This window comes from Panthera leo, chromosome D1 (genome assembly GCF_018350215.1).
Source record: "Panthera leo isolate Ple1 chromosome D1, P.leo_Ple1_pat1.1, whole genome shotgun sequence".
NCBI classification, from domain to species: Eukaryota; Metazoa; Chordata; class Mammalia; order Carnivora; family Felidae; genus Panthera; species Panthera leo.
Window position 1 is genome coordinate 103,969,583 of NC_056688.1, and position 18,294 is coordinate 103,987,876.

The 18,294-nt window shown below is 43.9% G+C and overlaps 1 protein-coding gene across 2 annotated transcripts in view; it reads right to left on the reverse strand.

Moving 5' to 3' along the window:
• Positions 1 to 532: 532 nt before the first annotated feature.
• Positions 533 to 18,294, reverse strand: part of PATL1 (PAT1 homolog 1, processing body mRNA decay factor) — a 31,667-nt gene continuing 13,905 nt past the window's right edge. For both annotated transcript variants that reach the window (XM_042904176.1, XM_042904175.1), the window contains exons 8-19: positions 17,959 to 18,176; positions 16,079 to 16,168; positions 13,281 to 13,461; positions 12,103 to 12,226; positions 11,545 to 11,642; positions 10,947 to 11,006; positions 9,546 to 9,694; positions 8,109 to 8,268; positions 3,849 to 4,004; positions 1,811 to 1,902; positions 1,562 to 1,711; positions 533 to 1,246 (exon numbers count right to left, since the gene is read on the reverse strand). In XM_042904176.1, coding sequence (XP_042760110.1) covers positions 1,225 to 1,246; positions 1,562 to 1,711; positions 1,811 to 1,902; positions 3,849 to 4,004; positions 8,109 to 8,268; positions 9,546 to 9,694; positions 10,947 to 11,006; positions 11,545 to 11,642; positions 12,103 to 12,226; positions 13,281 to 13,461; positions 16,079 to 16,168; positions 17,959 to 18,176 — 1,500 coding nt within the window. In that variant the 3' untranslated portion in view covers positions 533 to 1,224. The remainder of the gene's footprint in view (positions 1,247 to 1,561; positions 1,712 to 1,810; positions 1,903 to 3,848; positions 4,005 to 8,108; positions 8,269 to 9,545; positions 9,695 to 10,946; positions 11,007 to 11,544; positions 11,643 to 12,102; positions 12,227 to 13,280; positions 13,462 to 16,078; positions 16,169 to 17,958; positions 18,177 to 18,294) is intronic.

Below are 18,294 nucleotides of genomic sequence, written 5' to 3' on the forward strand. Positions count from 1 at the left end.
CTGATTTAACTGCCTTGAGGGCTGAGATCACTCGGGATCAAACCCCTCATCCTGTGTGGCTGCTGCGCGGGACAGGGACAGGTGCAAAGGACCGCGGGGGGCTGTCCCTGGCGGGACGCAGAGCCAGGCCCCTGGCTGCCTGGGAGCGGGGGCCTGGAGGTGAAGGGGGAAGGACAGCAGGTGTGTCCGTGGCGTGGAGGAGCCCGCAGAGCAAAGCAAGCCGAACTCTGCTTCCGTGGCTACCGCTGGAGGTTGCTACCCACGACACCAAATCAGAATGGGGACGAGGGAAGTAAAAGCATGGCTTACTGAAATTGTCTCGGGAAGACAGAGCGAGTGTGCAAACGCTACGCTGCGGAAGCAGGCTCTCGTCCGGTTCATCGGGGGCAACCCTGCAGGTCACAGAGGGGACAGGCCCCGGGGCGCTGCCGTTGTAGCCGGAAAAGGGCTTAACCGTGTACGTTTTCACTGAGGTGGACAGACACCGAGGAAGTACAGCGGGGACGAGAGACAGGACTTCTCAGCCTAGAGCTGGGTGTCAGCCAATTAAGAGTTCTGATTTTATTAACGTGCTGCATACCCTGCGTTTATATTAAAACAAGTAGAACCCACCAAATTAATTACAGGATGGACTAGAAACAGATTAAAAATACATCAGCTGGTTTGTGTTTAGAGGAGGGACGTGTCAACTACGTATCTCTCAATCTAAAACTCTTTCTTTACGGATCCTCTGGAGACCACACGAACGCGTGCAGAGGGGGCGTGCGCGCATATATGTATATATTGGTTTCTACTTAATTGGTTCTCCTATAGTCGTATTAATGTGGGGCAACGAGAGAAGACTGTGGCAGGATGAGGGAAGGAACCCTCTGGCAGGCTACGGTCTACCGTGACCTGGAGCGGTGGTGGTGGGACAAAGGGAGGGATTACATTTGTGTCTCTAGGGCAAAGAAAACGCACAACTGAGAAGACTTGAGGGACAGCAGGACATGCAGAATTGTAACACAGAAGGTAAGAAGAAACCAGAAGGGTCACCCAGCCAAATTTCACAGAGCAGTGGGGAAATACCTGGCATTCAGAGACGACCCCCGCCAACAGGAATCAGTCCCACAAGACGCTTTGGGGAATAAGCTACCTTCCCTCCCTCATTTAAAAACACTCCATTGTGATGGCGGCAGTGCAGGTGGCAGCCAAAAGGAGGTACAGGACACATTTGGAGATCTTTTATCGTATCCCCTGAACTAGCCTATGGGTATAAAGAAAGAGAAAAAGGAAACTTGTGTAAATGAGTTAAAACAGAAGGCAATCTTTTGCATCAAAGTCACACCTTTGTTAGAATTCTCGTAACAGAACACCCACAACCTCTCTCTACCCTTATTTAGTGATCTCTGAGGGTGCTGCTGCTCCCGGTACGGGGCCTGGTCTCTGGCAGATGCTTAGAGATTTGATACGAGTCTCTACTGTCTTCCACTACATTCAGTCCTAGGCCCCTGACCTCCTCCTCGGGACTTCTAAAGTGCCAACTTTAGAAAGATGCGGAACTCTCCTGTTTCAAACTTACTGCAGCTTTGTTTCCAGCAAGTTCAGTTTCTGTCGGTCAACATAGCGAGAAAAGAGGGATACCAGGTTTGTCGGTATTGAGATTGGCTTGGCCAGGGCTGCTTGGGGAATCCGCAGAAGTTCTCGGGTCGCCATGAACATCACCTCTGTCCTGAAAGGTAACCCGGTGAGAACCGATAAGGACAGTATAAGAAAAAGAATAAAAGATTGTTCTGAAAAGACTGAAAGGAGAAACCCAACCCCGACTGACCACTGGTTGTTCTGTGTGGGTTCTGTAGCAGGCTCTGAACTCTGTAGGTCTTCCCCACGGCTCAGGATGACGAGGAGCAGTGACAGGCCAAACTACAAGAGGAGACAGAGGGACTCAAAATCAGCACCGCATCCGTCCTTCACCACCACCAAAGAGATCCCAGTACTAGATGGGGATCGGCACCAGATCAAAAGGACCCCACCGCAGTGCTGCGAAACAGGGCAAACGTCAGACAACCGTGAACTGGGAGGCCGAGTCCTCCCGACTCTACTTCCGGCAGAGCAGCAACAGGCATGCTCCACGAGAGGGGAAGTCCCTCTCTGCTCGCCCACCCTACCGTGACAGGAGAAGCTAGTTTCCCTGCCACGGAAAATGTGCAGTTAGATTTTCTCCTGTTCGCTACAACGGAAACGGATTAAAGAAGAAAACCAAAGACAAACTTGGATACAGAAAATTAAAGTTCACAGCAAACGTAAGGAAAAACACTACACAGATTACGAGATTTTGAACTCAGAAAAAAAGATGTTACGACCGGTGGGAAAATGTACAAAGAAAGGTAACTGAAATGATCAGGATATGAAGGGATTGCCTTAAATCTCTGTAAAAACTTTCCTTAACAAAGGATACACCTACTGGACATATAAAGGCTTAGACGAGACGTTAAAAACAGAAAAAGGATACACGATACATCCATGTTTCTAATCTAACAACGTGCTTTGAGGTTAAAGATTTGTTTCATTAATTTGTTTTACCCGGTGGACGTGTGGTCCGAAGAGGCACAGAAGGAAATACAAACGGGGACGAGTGGTACAAGGTTAAATGTAGAAGTCATAGCTATACTGGATCTGAAGGGAATCCCACCTTTCTGAGTTCACCTCACAGAGGACAACCTTTGTGTCACCGTCAGGAAAACGACACTGGGCTACACATATAACCTCTTGTCTGACTTCATGGTTTTCGATCGCCTTTATCAACGTTACAACTCATAGACTGAATAACGTGGAAGGCCCATAAGCTATCCCTCCAGAATCCCCATCTTCTGGCCCCCGAAGCACTGTCACCTCTCGGCCCCGGATGTACTGCCCTCAGTCACTCTTTGGCGGGTTTTCAGGTGCGAGGGAGATAGAGGCCTTGACACTACTTTCTCTCTCTGCCAGCACACGTGCCCACTGTGGAAAGGCATGACACTGAAGGTCACAGCGGTGCACTCATCTGAGTAACAGGACAGCCCTGGAATCGACCTCATCACTTCCACTTCCAGGTCAGGAAATGGGCTCGGCAAAGCAAAATCATCTGTTCGGTTCACAAGCCTAGAAAATGGCAGGCAAGGAATGGAAACCTGCTGAGAGCTCGCGTCTTCTCTTCTGTTATGCTTCCTTTGCACGTCTCTGGATCGTCAAACTGATGTAAATGAAATATGAAATGGGATGTCTTCTACTATTTAGTCTCACGACCGAGAGTGTGGATTACTGACCCAGTACGTTCTCGTCCTCATGTGAGAACTCTGATTTTATCTGAGGTCACACCACTGTGAACTGAGAGATGTTTTCCAGCCTTCTCTGCAGTGACGTGTGGCAGGTGAGTTGAACCTGGCCACTGAGGTTAAGCTGCTGGTTAGAACTCCTGGAACAGGTCCAGACAAGGCAGACAGACGGCAGATATCCACCGTTTGGCCCCTCTGCACGCACCTCTCTTCCTGATGCAAAGTGGAGCCTTGAATTCAACAACCGGCACGGAGTCTGAGGGTCACCGGCACGGCAGCCACTGCTAAGGCTGCAGAGAAGGCAAACCAAAGGAGCCTGTGTCCCTGAGGGCAACGTGGACACCACACGAGAGCTGTTCCACGTGAGATACAGAAAACCCTATTTTGCTGAAACCTTCGTCCTTCCTAGTCTCTGTCACTAGGAGCTCAATGTAACTTCTGACTGAAAGAAGCCTTTCTTTTACAAGTTGCCACAGCTACAGCAGCCACTATTTGTATCTACAACTCAAATCTAGAAGGCTGGCAAAGTTCAGGGACACAGGAGGGCAAGAGCACCTTGTTCTGGAGCACAGCAGCGAGGTGAGGGTTAGAGGGCGCTGGCGCGGCCGCGCTCTGAGGTAGGTTCATTAGCTGTTGCAGAAGGCTGGTGACAGTCACTGATGGAAGGTGATAGAGCAGGAGGGAGAAGGGACTCAGTAAGCATGGCAGCACCTACAGAAAACAGAGAAAAGCATTACATCCTGGCCACTGGGGTGTCAGTGGGCGCGGACCGGATGGGGGTGCTCAGCTGTGCACTCAAACAGCCTCAGGCAAGTTGTAACAAAAAAGGGTTGACGAGTCTAGCAGGTACTGCTGGGTCTTAACAATGGATTCGGAGGTGTCTACTGAGAACTTTTTAAAACTCAATTTGTGCAGGAAACATGACCTGTGTGAACCAAGGGTGTAAAATCACTTCTCAAAGAGCAAGATTCATGAGAAGACATCAGTGTTTTAATTCACTCCACAAATACTGACTGAAATGCCTACGGTGTGTCTGGCCGCGTGGGTTAAAATGAAATGGTAAACAGGACAGACCTTCAGGGAGCTAAGGCTCAGTGGGGAGTCACAAGTATACAGGCACTTTCATTATACCCTGAGAAGCACTGGGAGACAGGGAGATCCCGAGTCCTCAGAACTACCCAGAAGTACTTTCAGACTTCACTGGATCTTGTTTGATCTTTATAAAAGCTCAGTGAGGAAATGGAGAAATGATAATCCAATTTTCACAGATTAGACAAGCTAAATGAAAAGGGCCTCGGTGTGACAAAAAAAAAAAGGCGGGGGGGGGGGGGGGCTGGGTGTTCAGAGTGACATAGCTAACAGAGAGAACCAGAATCCAAGGCCGTTGAGTCGTTCCCTCCGTTCCGCCCCAAGGCCCAGACTGGAAGGTGAAAATACAGTGCTACCAATAAAACCAGGTTCTAACACAGGTAAGGAAATCAAGGGTGCTCCCAGCACTCAGTGTCCACGGTATAAAAAATGATGGCTGTTGTTACTTCAGACGGCATTCAAGGGTGGACTTCAAGAGTAGACTATCTGTGGGGCGCCTGGGTGGCTCAGTTGGTTGAGCATCTGACTTCAGCTCACGTCACGATTTCACTGTCCGTGAGTTTGAGCCCCGCGTTGGTCTCTGTGCTGACAGCTCAGAGCCTGGAGCCTGCGTCGGATTCTGTGTCTCCCTCTCGCTCTGCCCCTCCCCCACTCACACTCTGTCTCAAAAATAAATAAAAACATTAAAAAAAAAAAAGTAGACAATTTGTGATCTACTAGTCTAAATAAACACAGCTTTAACAATGAAAGCAGCTTTAATCATACATAAAAGTGAACAAGTGTATGATGTCTGTGTACCCATCACCCAGTTTCAACAATAAATCATCAGCATCCTGCCAGTCTATGTTTCTCCTAAATCATTTCATCCGTAAATACTCTACTTTGGATCTCTAACAAGACCTCTTGCTGTATTACGGCACCTAACAAAATTAAATCTCCTCCAAATTCAAATTTCTTCACTTGTCTCAAAAATGTCTTTTAGCAGTTGACTTATTCTAATCATGATTCTAACAAGACCCACACATTGCATCTGGCTGGTAAGGCTTTTAAAATCTGTGAACGGGGGGCACCTTGATGGCTCAGGAGGGTCTGACTATTGATTTTGGCTCAGGTCATGATCTCATGGGCTCTTGAGTTTGAGCCCTCAATCGGGCTCTGTGCCCGCTCCATTGCTTGTGTTCTCAAAAGAAGGAAAGGGAAAGGAAAGGGAAAGGAAAGGGAAAGAAAAGGAAAACAAAAGAAAAGAAAAGAAAAATAAATCTGTGAATAGGTCCTTTGCCCACTGCCCATCTCATCTTGTTATTTAGTTGTTGAAGACACTGAGTTATCTGTCCCATAGTTTGGATTTGGCTACTTGTACCTCTGTGAGGTCGCTTAACAGCTTCTACTAGCCTCTGTCTTTCCGATAAAAACCAATGGTTAGAATCAGAGGTTTGATTAAATCAGGTTTAAGTTCCCTGGAGGGGGGTGGGAAGACGAGGGCATGAAAACGTGTGTGCCTTCTCCTGCATCATGTTAAGAAGCACAGTGTGTGGGTGCCCCCCCCCCCTTAGTGATCAGATGTCTGCTCCTGCCCCAACCACTGTAAAGTTTCCCATCCACCTGTTATCTAATGCCTTTTGCACCAGTAGGCACTGCTGTCCAGACTGACTGGCTATGTTGTTAGGGGTTGTAAAGCGGTGATCTTCTAATTTCATCATTTCTTTTGCATTTATTAGCTGAGATTCTTCTATGAAGAACCTTCTGTTATCAACTTTCTGGTTACCGTGATACTTGGTTGTGATGGAAAGGCAAGATAAAGGTTTGATTCTCTTTCAAAGTTTACCCATTCTCAGAATAATGAGTTCTGGATGGCCTAGCAATCTCTGAAGGTGATTAATATATTTTTTGGTATTATTATGAACTCATTGAATGAAAAATCTTTAATGTATTTCAATCCATTGCCGTACTTTCTCTTTCTGATGCAAATTATCCCATTTTTGGCCAACAGGAGCCCCTTCGGTTTGGTTTGTGCAATTTTACATGGGACCCCAGTAATCTTTTAGCTTCCTTACTTTCTGGCATGAGATATTCCAGGATTACCTTGTATATTTTGTGCTGCGGACCTGCTAGTTATTACTTCAAGAAATGGTATTTGGAAAAGTGGCCTAGGACTCTAGTGCATATAGGTAAAAACTCTACCTCTGCAGTTAACCAAGTTTTCCTGCTCAGCAGGTACCTCCACTCAAGCAAGCATCTTTGAATTCCTAGCTCCCAGCACCTAGCTCTAGGTGCTGTATTTCTGGGACCTAAAATAGTGCCTGGTTCACACAGGCATTCAATATTTACTGAATGAATAAAGCTCTCCCAAACTTGTCTCCACTGATGAGTTCCTCTAAGACTGAGTGCCCGCCTCACGGCCTAGAACAATCTATAAGCTGTCAAGGGAGCTGTTGCTTTAGTCTTGCTTTTTCGAAGATAAACCTCAACTCCTTAAACTTCACTCCATTTTTCCTTCTTGAAATCCTTAAAAAATGTGTCTGTCTCATCCCACTTCACTGTTCTTGATAATGAAGGCTCCACTTGGCATTACTTTCTTCTGCAGGTGCTACAACTTCACAAGGAATTTTTCAACTCCGAAGGAGTTATTATTATTACTTCAGGAGAAGTAATGTTCAACTCTTTCATGCCATACCACTTACAGGGTATCCTGGCATCATGTTTTCTGTGGACCAACACCAGATTGTTCTTAATCAACTCACAGTCTATTGTAACAGGCTCACTCTCATAAATTCTAACATTCTGAACCTCACACTTGGTAATGATTTCCCTTTATGCTGCCTTTATCAATTTCTTGCTCTGAACTTAAGACTATTCTAAATATTGTTAATCTTTCGAGTGTTACGACAAGAACAAGAAAGCAATTCTTTCTTACCAACAGTTAGCTTCTAAACTTCAAAATCATGTTTCAAATTCCAGCCTAGTTTAAATTTGTAATGTTTGTTCATTTTTTGACGGAGAGAGACAGTGCGAGTGGGGGGAGGGGCAGAGAGAGAAGGAGACAATCTGAAGCAGGGTCCAGGCTCTGAGCCATCAGTACAGAGCCTAACACAGGGCTTGAACCCATGAACCGCGAGATCATGACCTGAGCTGAAGTCGGATGCTTAACCGACTGAGCCACCCAAGTGCTGCAAATTCCAGCCTAGTTTAGATCGTGACAATTATTAGTTATAAGCACTGGCTTGATTCCTGTGGGATACCATTCAACTAAGGCTACAGGCGAACGTTCAGTCTTGATAACAGCCAATGAGTGATGCTTTATATCCAGCAAAGTAACCAAGACCGTAAGTGCAAATTTTCATGAGCATCAGATTTACCTGGGGACTCTCGTTATAGATACAAAAGCCCTGATCTTTCTTCTGTAAATTCTGGTTCAGCATGTTTGGAGTAGAGCTAAATTATCTGCTTCCTAAGAAATTCTGATACGCAACACAGTTTTGCAACTGCATCAAATAAAATGGGATTTTTTGCTTTCCTCAGTTTAGGATATTGCTCTGTTGGAGGAAAAAAATGGGATCAAGAATATAGGCCTGGAGTAAAGTTTTGCTTTAAATAATCAAATCCTACTGCCAAAGGTTAGACAAAACTAGAGAAAAGGGGAGAGGAGAGGAGAAGCAATTTGGATTCTAGAGCTCTTATCAACTGTGAAGACCCAAAGGAAAGAAGTCCCACATGGGGGATCATCACCTCATCTTGGGCATCCTTCTTGATAAGGAAAGGGAGATTCCTGGCTGTTGTCATGAGAATGTCAGCTGCTTGCTCTGTGGAGAGGAAAGGAAGAATACGGGCAACCATTCTCTTCCCTTTTCGGATACACATGATCTGTACAAAGTGGTCATCACTTGGCCTGCAGGGGAAGGAAATGCTAACTTAGGTCAGCAAGAACAGTGCGAGACACCCTTCTTCTCCGCTTACATGTTACTGAACAAATTTACTGTACTCATTTTTACCCTACAATGAACTGTGCCACAAAACAGAATTACTTCTCCAACTCTCAACCAAATAATAAGAAGTAATTTTTCAAGTTTCACAAGCATAGAAAATCATCACTACACAAATGTATGTTAAAAAGATGTGGTCGAACTACAGGCATTAATTTCCTTTACGTTTATGTAACTTTACAAACAACATAATACAGCAAAATCTGAAAACCTACGTAAGCAAAAAGGATATCAAAGCATTCATTTCAGAGTTAATTTTATTAGTACTGTTATCATTTTTTAAGAACCTTTTTGCTGTATATTTTTTCATTAAAAAAATGACTCCATAGAATTCATATGACTTTGTTACTTTTTTCACTCAACAAATTCTTGTGACATTTTTCCATGTCAATAAATATACTTCAGTTACATCGATTTGATGACTGCCTAATGTTCCCAACTATGGACAAACCCACATTTATTCAACCAGTTGCTTGTCAACACACTCCAGAAAAGGTGTGTTGAAAAGAAGGTACTTATTCTTATGTTCTGGTTTGTGTATGTCCTGGCTTAGAAGAATCATCAATTCTCTTCAATGAGCAAAGGGAAATGGAGTTATCAGGACAGAGTCCTCTTGCATTCATCAAACACACACTTAGGGTTTATAAAACAGTTACTGTTAGCAAGATCCTGGGCAGAAGAGACAGATACAGAAAAATAGATAGATATATTAAGGAGCTTAGTCCCCACTGGAAGACTGACTGCCTTCCATAGCATGTGCATATTCTATGGAAATCCCAAGGAAGTATAAATATAAATGTCTATACTTTTCATCTCAGTAGAAAAAATAATACACAAAGATTACAAGCATGAACATGCTAAAATAAAGCATAAAGCAAGTACAATTCGTAGGCTCATAGAAACCAAACCATGTTCCCCACTACGTCTCCAGTGCCCAGCAGACAGTGAATAGATGGGTGTTGAATATATGAATCCAGAATAAAGAGATTTTCTTTTTCCTGGCTGGGAAGGATTATGAAATGCTTTATATGACATGGCATTTGAGTCAGGCTGGAAGGATACACTCTGAGCTTCCTGAGATGGTAAGGAAGGTCAGCCAAAATACAGAAATGTGGAGAGCTCAGGTCAGCCGAGTGAGGACTCCAGCTGGCCTCATGTGTCCCTCCAAGTGTACAATTCTTACCTCTCTTGTCCAGGCAATTTCCCCCTTAAGTTGTCATACATGCAACAAATTTTGTGCTTTCTTTCATCCGCCAGGGCAGGTCGCTCTTCTTCTAGACTTAGGAGATACCGCCTTTCATAATCCTCCACATCAAGGAGTAAACTATAGGTCTGAGTGAAACACAAAGCAGGCCACAGCATGCTGGGTCAGGATCAGAGTATTAGATAAACAGTTTCACAGTTTAGGACCCCCACGTAAAGACAGAAGACTGAAAACTAATTGTAGTAAGACTGAGAGGAAAAAAGTCCTCTTTTAAATCCAGAAAAACATAGTGCAGTAACTTAAAGAATTCCTGTCTGCTGTCCCTCCTTTAGTTTTTTTTTTTAATTTTTTTTTTTTTTTTAACGTTTATTTATTTTTGAGACAGAGAGAGAGAGACAGAGCATGAACGGGGGAGGGTCAGAGAGAGGGAGACACAGAATCTGAAACAGGCTCCAGGCTCTGAGCTGTCAGCACAGAGCCCGACGCGGGGCTCGAACTCACGGACCGTGAAATCACGACCTGAGCCGAAGTCGGCCGCTTAACCGACTGAGCCACCCAGGCGCCCCTCTGCTGTCCCTCCGTGACCTCTAACCCAGGAGGTATCCATAGTGAATGACTGCACACTTTGCCAATGTTACAGCAGCAAGAACGGCATTCTAACTAACATAAATGATGTTTATCACTGCTCCAAGTGATGCCCCATATTAATAAACACAGCAATCACTTTACTACTGGATACCAGGCACTGTGCTAGGCACTTTGCATGTACTCATTCACCAAATATTCTCCACAGCCCAGTGAGAGAGAGACTATTACCAGCTCCATTTTTATAGATGAAGAAAACGAGCACAGCACAGAAAGGTTAAGCAGCTTGCCTCAAGTCACAGGCTCAGCTAGAAATGGAGAAGATGTGAATCGCAGGCCGGTTATGCCATGGTGTTGCAACAGGGTGTTTACGCTTAACGACTTAATTGCCTACACGGTTCTACTTACTCTGTTCTTAGCATCCAGCCCAGTGCCCAGCACCCAGGGCGTACCCAGTAAATACATGTGGACTGACTTAATTAACTACATTGATTCACAGGTGGAACCACATAATTTTTATTCCCATTTTCTTAGAAGGTGACCTAACTAAAACACTCAGCGGTTAACTGAACAAGTGTGAACAAATCCCGGTACTTCTGATTGTAGCAGTGTTCTTTCTGTGAGGTGCAGCACACTCTTTTCTAGTGCGCTCGGGTACACAGCAGGTGTGTAAGAAGAATATATTCATTAACTGCAATCACAGGACACCACTCCCTACTTTTCACTTCTCGCGAACACATACATTTGCGAGTTCCGTATTTGAAACGAACGACAGCAACAGATTTTAAAACTTACTTTCTCAATTATGACCAGGGTTTTTCGTCTCTTGTCCCGAACCTGTTTTTCTTTTGTCTCCTAAAAAAAGACAAGACAGTGTGAACTGTTTACCTCTGTTAAAAACAACCTCCTAAGTGTGTACATATAGTTCCATTTGTGACAATACCGTAAGAGAATCCTAACTCTTCCAAAGTTAATAATCTAAAACAACACTAACTGGACAAAGGTCACAGAACTGAATGAACTAACCCACACAAATGATTAAACTGAATTTACAGACGGGCAAAAGGTAATGGTAGGATACAGTAAAGATGAAGATAATCCCAGGAAAATCTTAAGAGCACATAGAAAATGGTAATCTTAAGAACTGCACTAGATAGCTGATGCTGTTTGCAGCCAGTTACCCAGGTTAAAGACTCCTGCCGCCCCCGTCCTGCCTGGCTGCCTTAGAGGTGAAGGTGTTAGATCTCAGCCCCTGTGCAGGAAACCAGAAAGCCAGGACATGCCAGGTAGGACGCTCCTAGTTAGACAACAACTGACTCCATTATGCATGAGTCCATTCCACAATGACCTCCAGAACAGTAGGGACGACCCGCACAATTCTGCTGACACTTACGTCATCCTCACTCCGAGATGTCACAACAGCATCGATCATCTTTCGGGGATTATTCACACTAGAGACAGTGAGCTTTCCCAGAGAGCCCTCAAACTGCACTGCAAAGACAAAACATTTCCAAAAAGGAAGTCAGCGGTGCAGGTGGGCTGCTTCCAAAGACCTTTATGTTCTCTGGTCTTTCCTCACAGCCTAACAATTCGATACAAAAACCTACATATCTAACGTGATTTCTTATTAAAATCGATCTTTTCCCATTTTGGGGTTGTTAATAACAATGACACTCTGAAGTATTTCCCTTTTATTATATAGGGATACCAGAAATTATAACACATCTGAAAAAGTTACGCAATCTCAAGTCTTAAAGGATCTACAAGTGCATCTGCTGAACCACTCACGCCATGCTGCAGAAAAGGCTGCCCTCTGCACGTAAGGACAACAGTCCTTGATGAATGAGTTTCGAACAGCCCTATATCCAGCCATCTACACGGCTGTTTATATTTTATCGTATCAGCAGCATGTCAAATGTCTTCTAATACGGACCGAGGGATAAGGACTTACCTGGCTTATAGGCGTGCTCCAGTTTGGCCACCTGAGGGGTAATGAGCTTGGTACGCTCCTTTTTAGGGCCTTCACCTTGCACTTCTTCAGCAGCTGACAGTTTCTCCAGTTTTTCAAAGTAATTCTATCACACGAGAAGGTGATTTCAGTTGCAACATAAGCCCAGAGTATGGCTGCTCTTTACATAATTATGCCAGCGGCAGTTAACAACCTGAACTCTTTAGGTGTATTGATCTTTAATTTTTGCTAGACCGCTAGATGTTTCCTTCTCAAAAAGTCCCAGCCTTCAGAAAAGCTAATTATCAATGGAAATATCTTTAGACCTCCAATACCTTCTTTATAAAGTTTGATTTAACTTTATTTAGTTTTTAATTTTTTGAGAGAGAGAGGGAGGGAGAAAGCAGGGGAGAGTAGTAGAGGGGGAGAGAGAGATCTTAAGCAGGCTCCAAACTCAGTGCAGAGCCCCACGTAGGGCTTGTTCCCATGACCCTGGGATCATGAGCTGAAATCAAGAGTCAGACACTCAACCAACTGAGCTGCTCAGGCACCGCAGGCTGCCAAAATTCTTGTTTTTTAGGTTTATTTATTTTTGAGAGAGAAAGGGAGGCAGAAAATCACAAGGAGGCTCCGTGCTGTCAGTGCAGAGCCCTGACATGGGGCTTAATCCCAAGACCCTGGGATCATGACCTGAGCTGAAATCAAGAGCCTGATGCTTAGGGACGCCTGGGTGGCTCAGTCGGTTGTGCATCCAACTTCAGCTCAGATCACGACCTCGCAGTTTGTGGGTTCAAGCCCCACGTCGGGCTCTCTGTTGTCAGCACAGAGCCTGCTTTGGATCCTCTGTCTCCCTCTCTCTCTCAAATTAAACATTGGAAAAAAAGAAAAAGAGTCAGATGCTTAACCAACTAAGCCATCCAGGCGTCCAGACTGCCAATATCCTTAACTGAAAGAACTATTTCAAGACACTGGGTGTGAAAGCCTCTGTAAGAAATTAAAAGCATATACAGGAACCTTTTAGTGAATAGTGAGAGGCTCTCCTGCTTGAAAAGAGGACAGAATATGTTTAGGTAGTTCCTAACCCCCTGAAAACTACCTCCAAAGAAAAATTTGTCAGTATTTAAGTCTACCAGACTTCCACGAGTGCCTTCGTCAGAGTGAGGGACTGGTCGGTCACTTACCTGGTAATAAAAATCGTCCAGGTAGGGGTCAGTGCTCTGTAGCTGCATCATCTGGATTTTAGAGACCCAGTCTTTCTCTCGCTGCAGCATGAGGTTGGCGTAGGGGTCCTTTCGGAGATGGTCCTGATGGCTGCTCCGGTGACTTCCTCTATCTCCCGCACCGTTAAGACTCCGATGCTGACTGAAAAACAAACACAGGGCTCATTCACTCCAAGTCAGGGCATTCCTTGGGTCTCATAACAATATGGGAACAAACCAGGCCAAGTTAAAAAAAAAAGATGCCACTTTGCTTTTTTTTTTTTAAATTTTTTTTTTTTTCAACGTTTTTTATTTATTTTTGGGACAGAGAGAGACAGAGCATGAACGGGGGAGGGGCAGAGAGAGAGGGAGACACAGAATCGGAAACAGGCTCCAGGCTCCGAGCCATCAGCCCAGAGCCTGACGCGGGGCTCGAACTCACGGGCCGCGAGATCGTGACCTGGCTGAAGTCGGACGCTTAACCGACTGCGCCACCCAGGCGCCCCCACTTTGCTTTTGTTAAAAAAGGAGAACTGAGTCTTGCCGGAATCTGAGAAGAAAGAGCTACGCAACACACACTGAGGGAAGTAACGGAGATCGGAGTGCCTCACCATGTGCTAAGCCCTCTCACCTGTGGCCTTCTGCTTAAGCCCTACAAGAACCCTACCAAGTGGGGAGTTTTATTTTCTCCACTGAAGACAACAAACTGAGGCCGAGGAGATGTGAAACACAGGCCAACTGACTCCCAGTCTATACACTTCTTTTTTAACTTGTTGAAAATCATGAAATACTTCAAATATAGAGAAAAGCCCACAATAAACATTCACTTATCCACCACCAAGACTTAGTGGGAAAAAAAAAATTGCCCAAACTTGCATATATAGAAACCTTTTAGTGAATAGTGAGAGGCTCTCCCGGTTGAAAAGGGGACAGACCGTGCTTAGTTCTAACTAAGAAGCTCTATAGAGTTTTACGCAGGAACATTTAAGTAACATACTGTCACAACATTCACAGTTGAAGGCCCTCTTGAACCCCGTCTGGACCCTGGTTTCCAGCTTCCCTCCCTTCCCAGAGGAACCACCATCCTGACGTGGTGAGAACTCTCCCTGAAATGTTTTTAAGACTTACTGCTTGTGTGTCCATCCTTAAATATTATACAGTATTATTCTCTGTGCCTTTAAGTTTTACATAAATGGTACTGGATAAGTTTCTTCTAATTCAACATCACCTTCTTCATCCATGTCGACAGCATACCCAGGTGTATACCAAAAAGGAGAACTGCTAGGTTGTAGTGTATCCACATTTTCAACCTTATTATTTACTACCAAACTCTCTCACAAGAGGCTGTAAAACCAACATTCTTGCCAACAACGAGTGTTGAGACATTTCAAATTTTGCTTATCTGATGATGTAAAATGGTTATCTAATTTTAATCTGTATTTTCCTGATTATAAGTGGGCTTGAAATCTTTTCTTTGTTTTTGACTTTCAGGTGTCTGATACGATGTTCAACAGTTCCACATGTTACTCTGTGCTCGTCACGACAAGTGCTCTCCTTAATCCCCAACCTCTACTTCCCCCAGCCCCTGCCCACCTCCCCTCTGGACACCACCAGTCTGTTTTCTAGAATTCTGAGTCTGTCTCTTTTTTCCTCTGTTCGTTTGTTTTGTTTCTTAAATTCCACATATGAGCGAAATCATATCAGCTTTACTAAGGTATGACTGATACACAACTGTGCGTATTTAACATCTATAATTTTGTACATCTGGACACGCACGAACCCTTTCGACACCATCACCACACGTGGGGTAACAGATGTATCCGATACCCACCAGGGTTTCTGGATCTCCCACTGTTTTTTTTTTTGTTGTTGTTGTTGTTGTTGTTGTTGTTGTTGTTTTTTGGTGGCAAGACATTCCACATGAATGAGATCCACCCTCTTAACAAATCTCAAGCATGTAAAACCATACTGTTAACTACAGGCACTACAAGTTTCATATTTTCACACAGTCAAATGTATTAATCTTTTCCTTTAAGGTGTGCCCTTTTCATGTCTTATTTTAAGAGCCTCTATTGTTTTCCCCTGCTGAAAGTATCCTAGAGCTTCTTTGAAAGTGAGAAGGAATTACACAAACAGAACCACAAAACTGAAGGTTAAAGAAACCTCAAAGTTATGTTTACTTTTCTTATTTTCTGTATATGAATGATCATAGAGCACCAGGTCTGTGAAGTCAGGACTCTGACATGTCCTGTTTTTCTTTTAATCCTCAAAACCTACCACAGTGTCTGCTCTACAGCCAGGGCTGCCTATATAAATACACAGTTATATTTGTGAGTGAGATTAAATTACAGGCAAAAATAGGGTGACTTGGTTTTACTGAAGACTGAAGTTAAGGCTAGCCATTATGTTTCAAAGTTACCTCTGAGCTGAGATTATAAACAAAAGGTAGTTAAGAGTATGGTAAGAACTTGGTAAGGAGTATAAAATGACTAAAAAAAAAAATCAGATCTAAATTGTGTTTCTGATGGGGATGCCTGGGTGGCTTGGTTGGTTAAGCGACCAATTTCGGCTCAGGTCATGATCTCATGGTTTGTGGGTTCCACCCTACAGTGGGCTCCATGCTGGACGTGGACAGCCTGCTTGGGATTCTCTCTCCCTCCCTCCCTCTCTCTGTCCCTCCTCCACTCGTTCTAAAATTAATAAATAAACATAAAATTAGTAGCACTGTCAAAACTACAAGCTGAGTTAAAAAACCACAAAGGAGCAGGGTGAGTACTTACTTTCTGTTCTGCTGCTGCCTCTGATGCAAGAGCCGACGGTGCTGGGGATGGAGGTGAGTTGTGTCTGGTCTAAACATCGGGGCCTGAGACCTGAGAAAAAAGGGTAAGGTTTCCAATTCTACTGTTCTGATGACTTGAAATTTTAGAGAATGTTGTCAGTACAGGGTAACTTCATACATGTCCACCCAAGGGAATGTTCAAGTCTATTCTCAGATCTTTCAGAAGGAAAAGACAACTGTGTTCTTACATGTCTTCTACAGAGATTAATTCTCAACTCCTAAGAAGAGGATCATAAAATTTGAGTGAATTAGCAGTAAATAGTGTAACTATTTTTCTTCTCCCTCCTGTTAACAGAAGTCTCTTAAAAGATTTAACGTGCTTATTTTCAAATCTTTGGGAGAGACATTGAAAATATACGTGATTAAGGAAGACACTTGTTGGAATGAGCACTGGATATTAAACACAGGGGATGAACCACTGGAATCTACTCCTGAAATCATTATTGCACTATATGCTAACTTGGATGTAAACTAAAAAATAAATTAAATTAAAAAAATAAAATAACCCCCTAGCATTCCACACCAAAAATAAACAAGCAAACAAATAATTGCTGCCAAAAAAAAAAAAAAAAAAAAAAAGAAAGAAAGAAAGAAAAAAGAAGAAAATATATGCGTGACTATCAATTTATGTCAACTTGGCTACAGGCTATGGTACCCAGCTGTTTTCTGGTCACACACTAATCTAGATGCTGCTATGAAAGTATTTTGTAGACGTGATTAATTAAGAATTAATCAACAGGGGGCGTCTGAGTGGCTTAGTTGGTTAAGCATCCGACTTGATTTCAGCTCCAATCACAATATTGCAGTTCTGTGGGTCGAACCCCATGTTGGGCTCTGCACTGTCAGTGTGGAGCTGGCTTGGGTTTATCTCTCTCCTTCTCTCTCTTTCCCTACCCTGCTCACACATTCTCTCAAAATAGTTAAAAATCTTAATTAAGAAAAAAGACCTTTGAAAATGTGGGTGGGCCTCCCCTAACCAGTTGAAGGCATTAAGAGCAAAACTGGTATTTCCCAGACAAGAAGGAATTTTGCCTCAAGACTGGAACACAGAAGTCCTGCCTGAGTTTTTGTTTTTTAATTTTTTAATTACATTTAAATCTAAGTTAAATCTAAGTTAGTGAACTGCCTGAGTTTCTAACCTGCCAGCCTGTCCTACAAATTTCAGACTCAACTGCAAATTCAACTCTTATCTGAATTTCCACTCTGCTAGCCTGCTCTATGGATTTCCTTAGCCATTCCTTAAAATAAATCTTTTCTTTATGAAGATATACACGCGTATACATATATATACATATATATATACATGCGTGTGTGTGTATATATATCTTAAAGATTGTTTCTCTGAGGAATCCTGATATGATACAGTATGTAATAAAACATAATTTCCCTAGAAGCAGGAACTTGAACCCCTGTTATAAAACCAGAGCAGAAGCGAGCTAGCTAGAACCTAGCTAGCACTCAGATTAGCATCTGTATTATATCTCTGTTCTCTAACATACGGGAATTCTTGTTAAGCCATAAGCACTTTGTGCGTATGTCCGAGTGTTTGTAAAATGGATATAAAGTGAGACCTGAGGCAGGTTAGAAGAAATAAAAGAGGTGATTAACCAGCAAGGTGCAAATATACACAGGAAGCATGTGACTTTAGGGAAATGCTAATTTGGAAGAATGCCTGGAGGCTGTCAAACATTTCTGTGTTTGGCAAGTTGAGGACACAAGAACATCTCAAAACCCACCCCTTGCAAACATCATGAGCCCTCTGTATTGTAACACTAAGCCTCAATGACTATGACAGATCAACAGTGGCCTGTGTTTGCACACCTTAGGTTTTGCAGGTGAGGCCCTGGGCCGGGGGAGTGCTGCTGGGGAGGCGGTGGGGCGGGGGGTGCAGCACTAAAGAAGGCACGGAAGCCCGGCGCTGGGGGCAGCACCTGCCCCACTCGCCCTTGCAGCAACTTGGGATTCATGGCGGCAAGCGGACTACCAACAAATCCAGGGACCCGTGCAAACTGGCTGGGAGACATCCGTCCAGGCGGCAGCTAGAAAGAGGGACAAGATCTCAGATTTAGTTCATCAGCAAGTCCTCTTGCTTTTACAAAAGTGAATACGATTTCCATCAATAAGTTTGTTTGAATAAAGTGTAGGGAAAATTGGGAG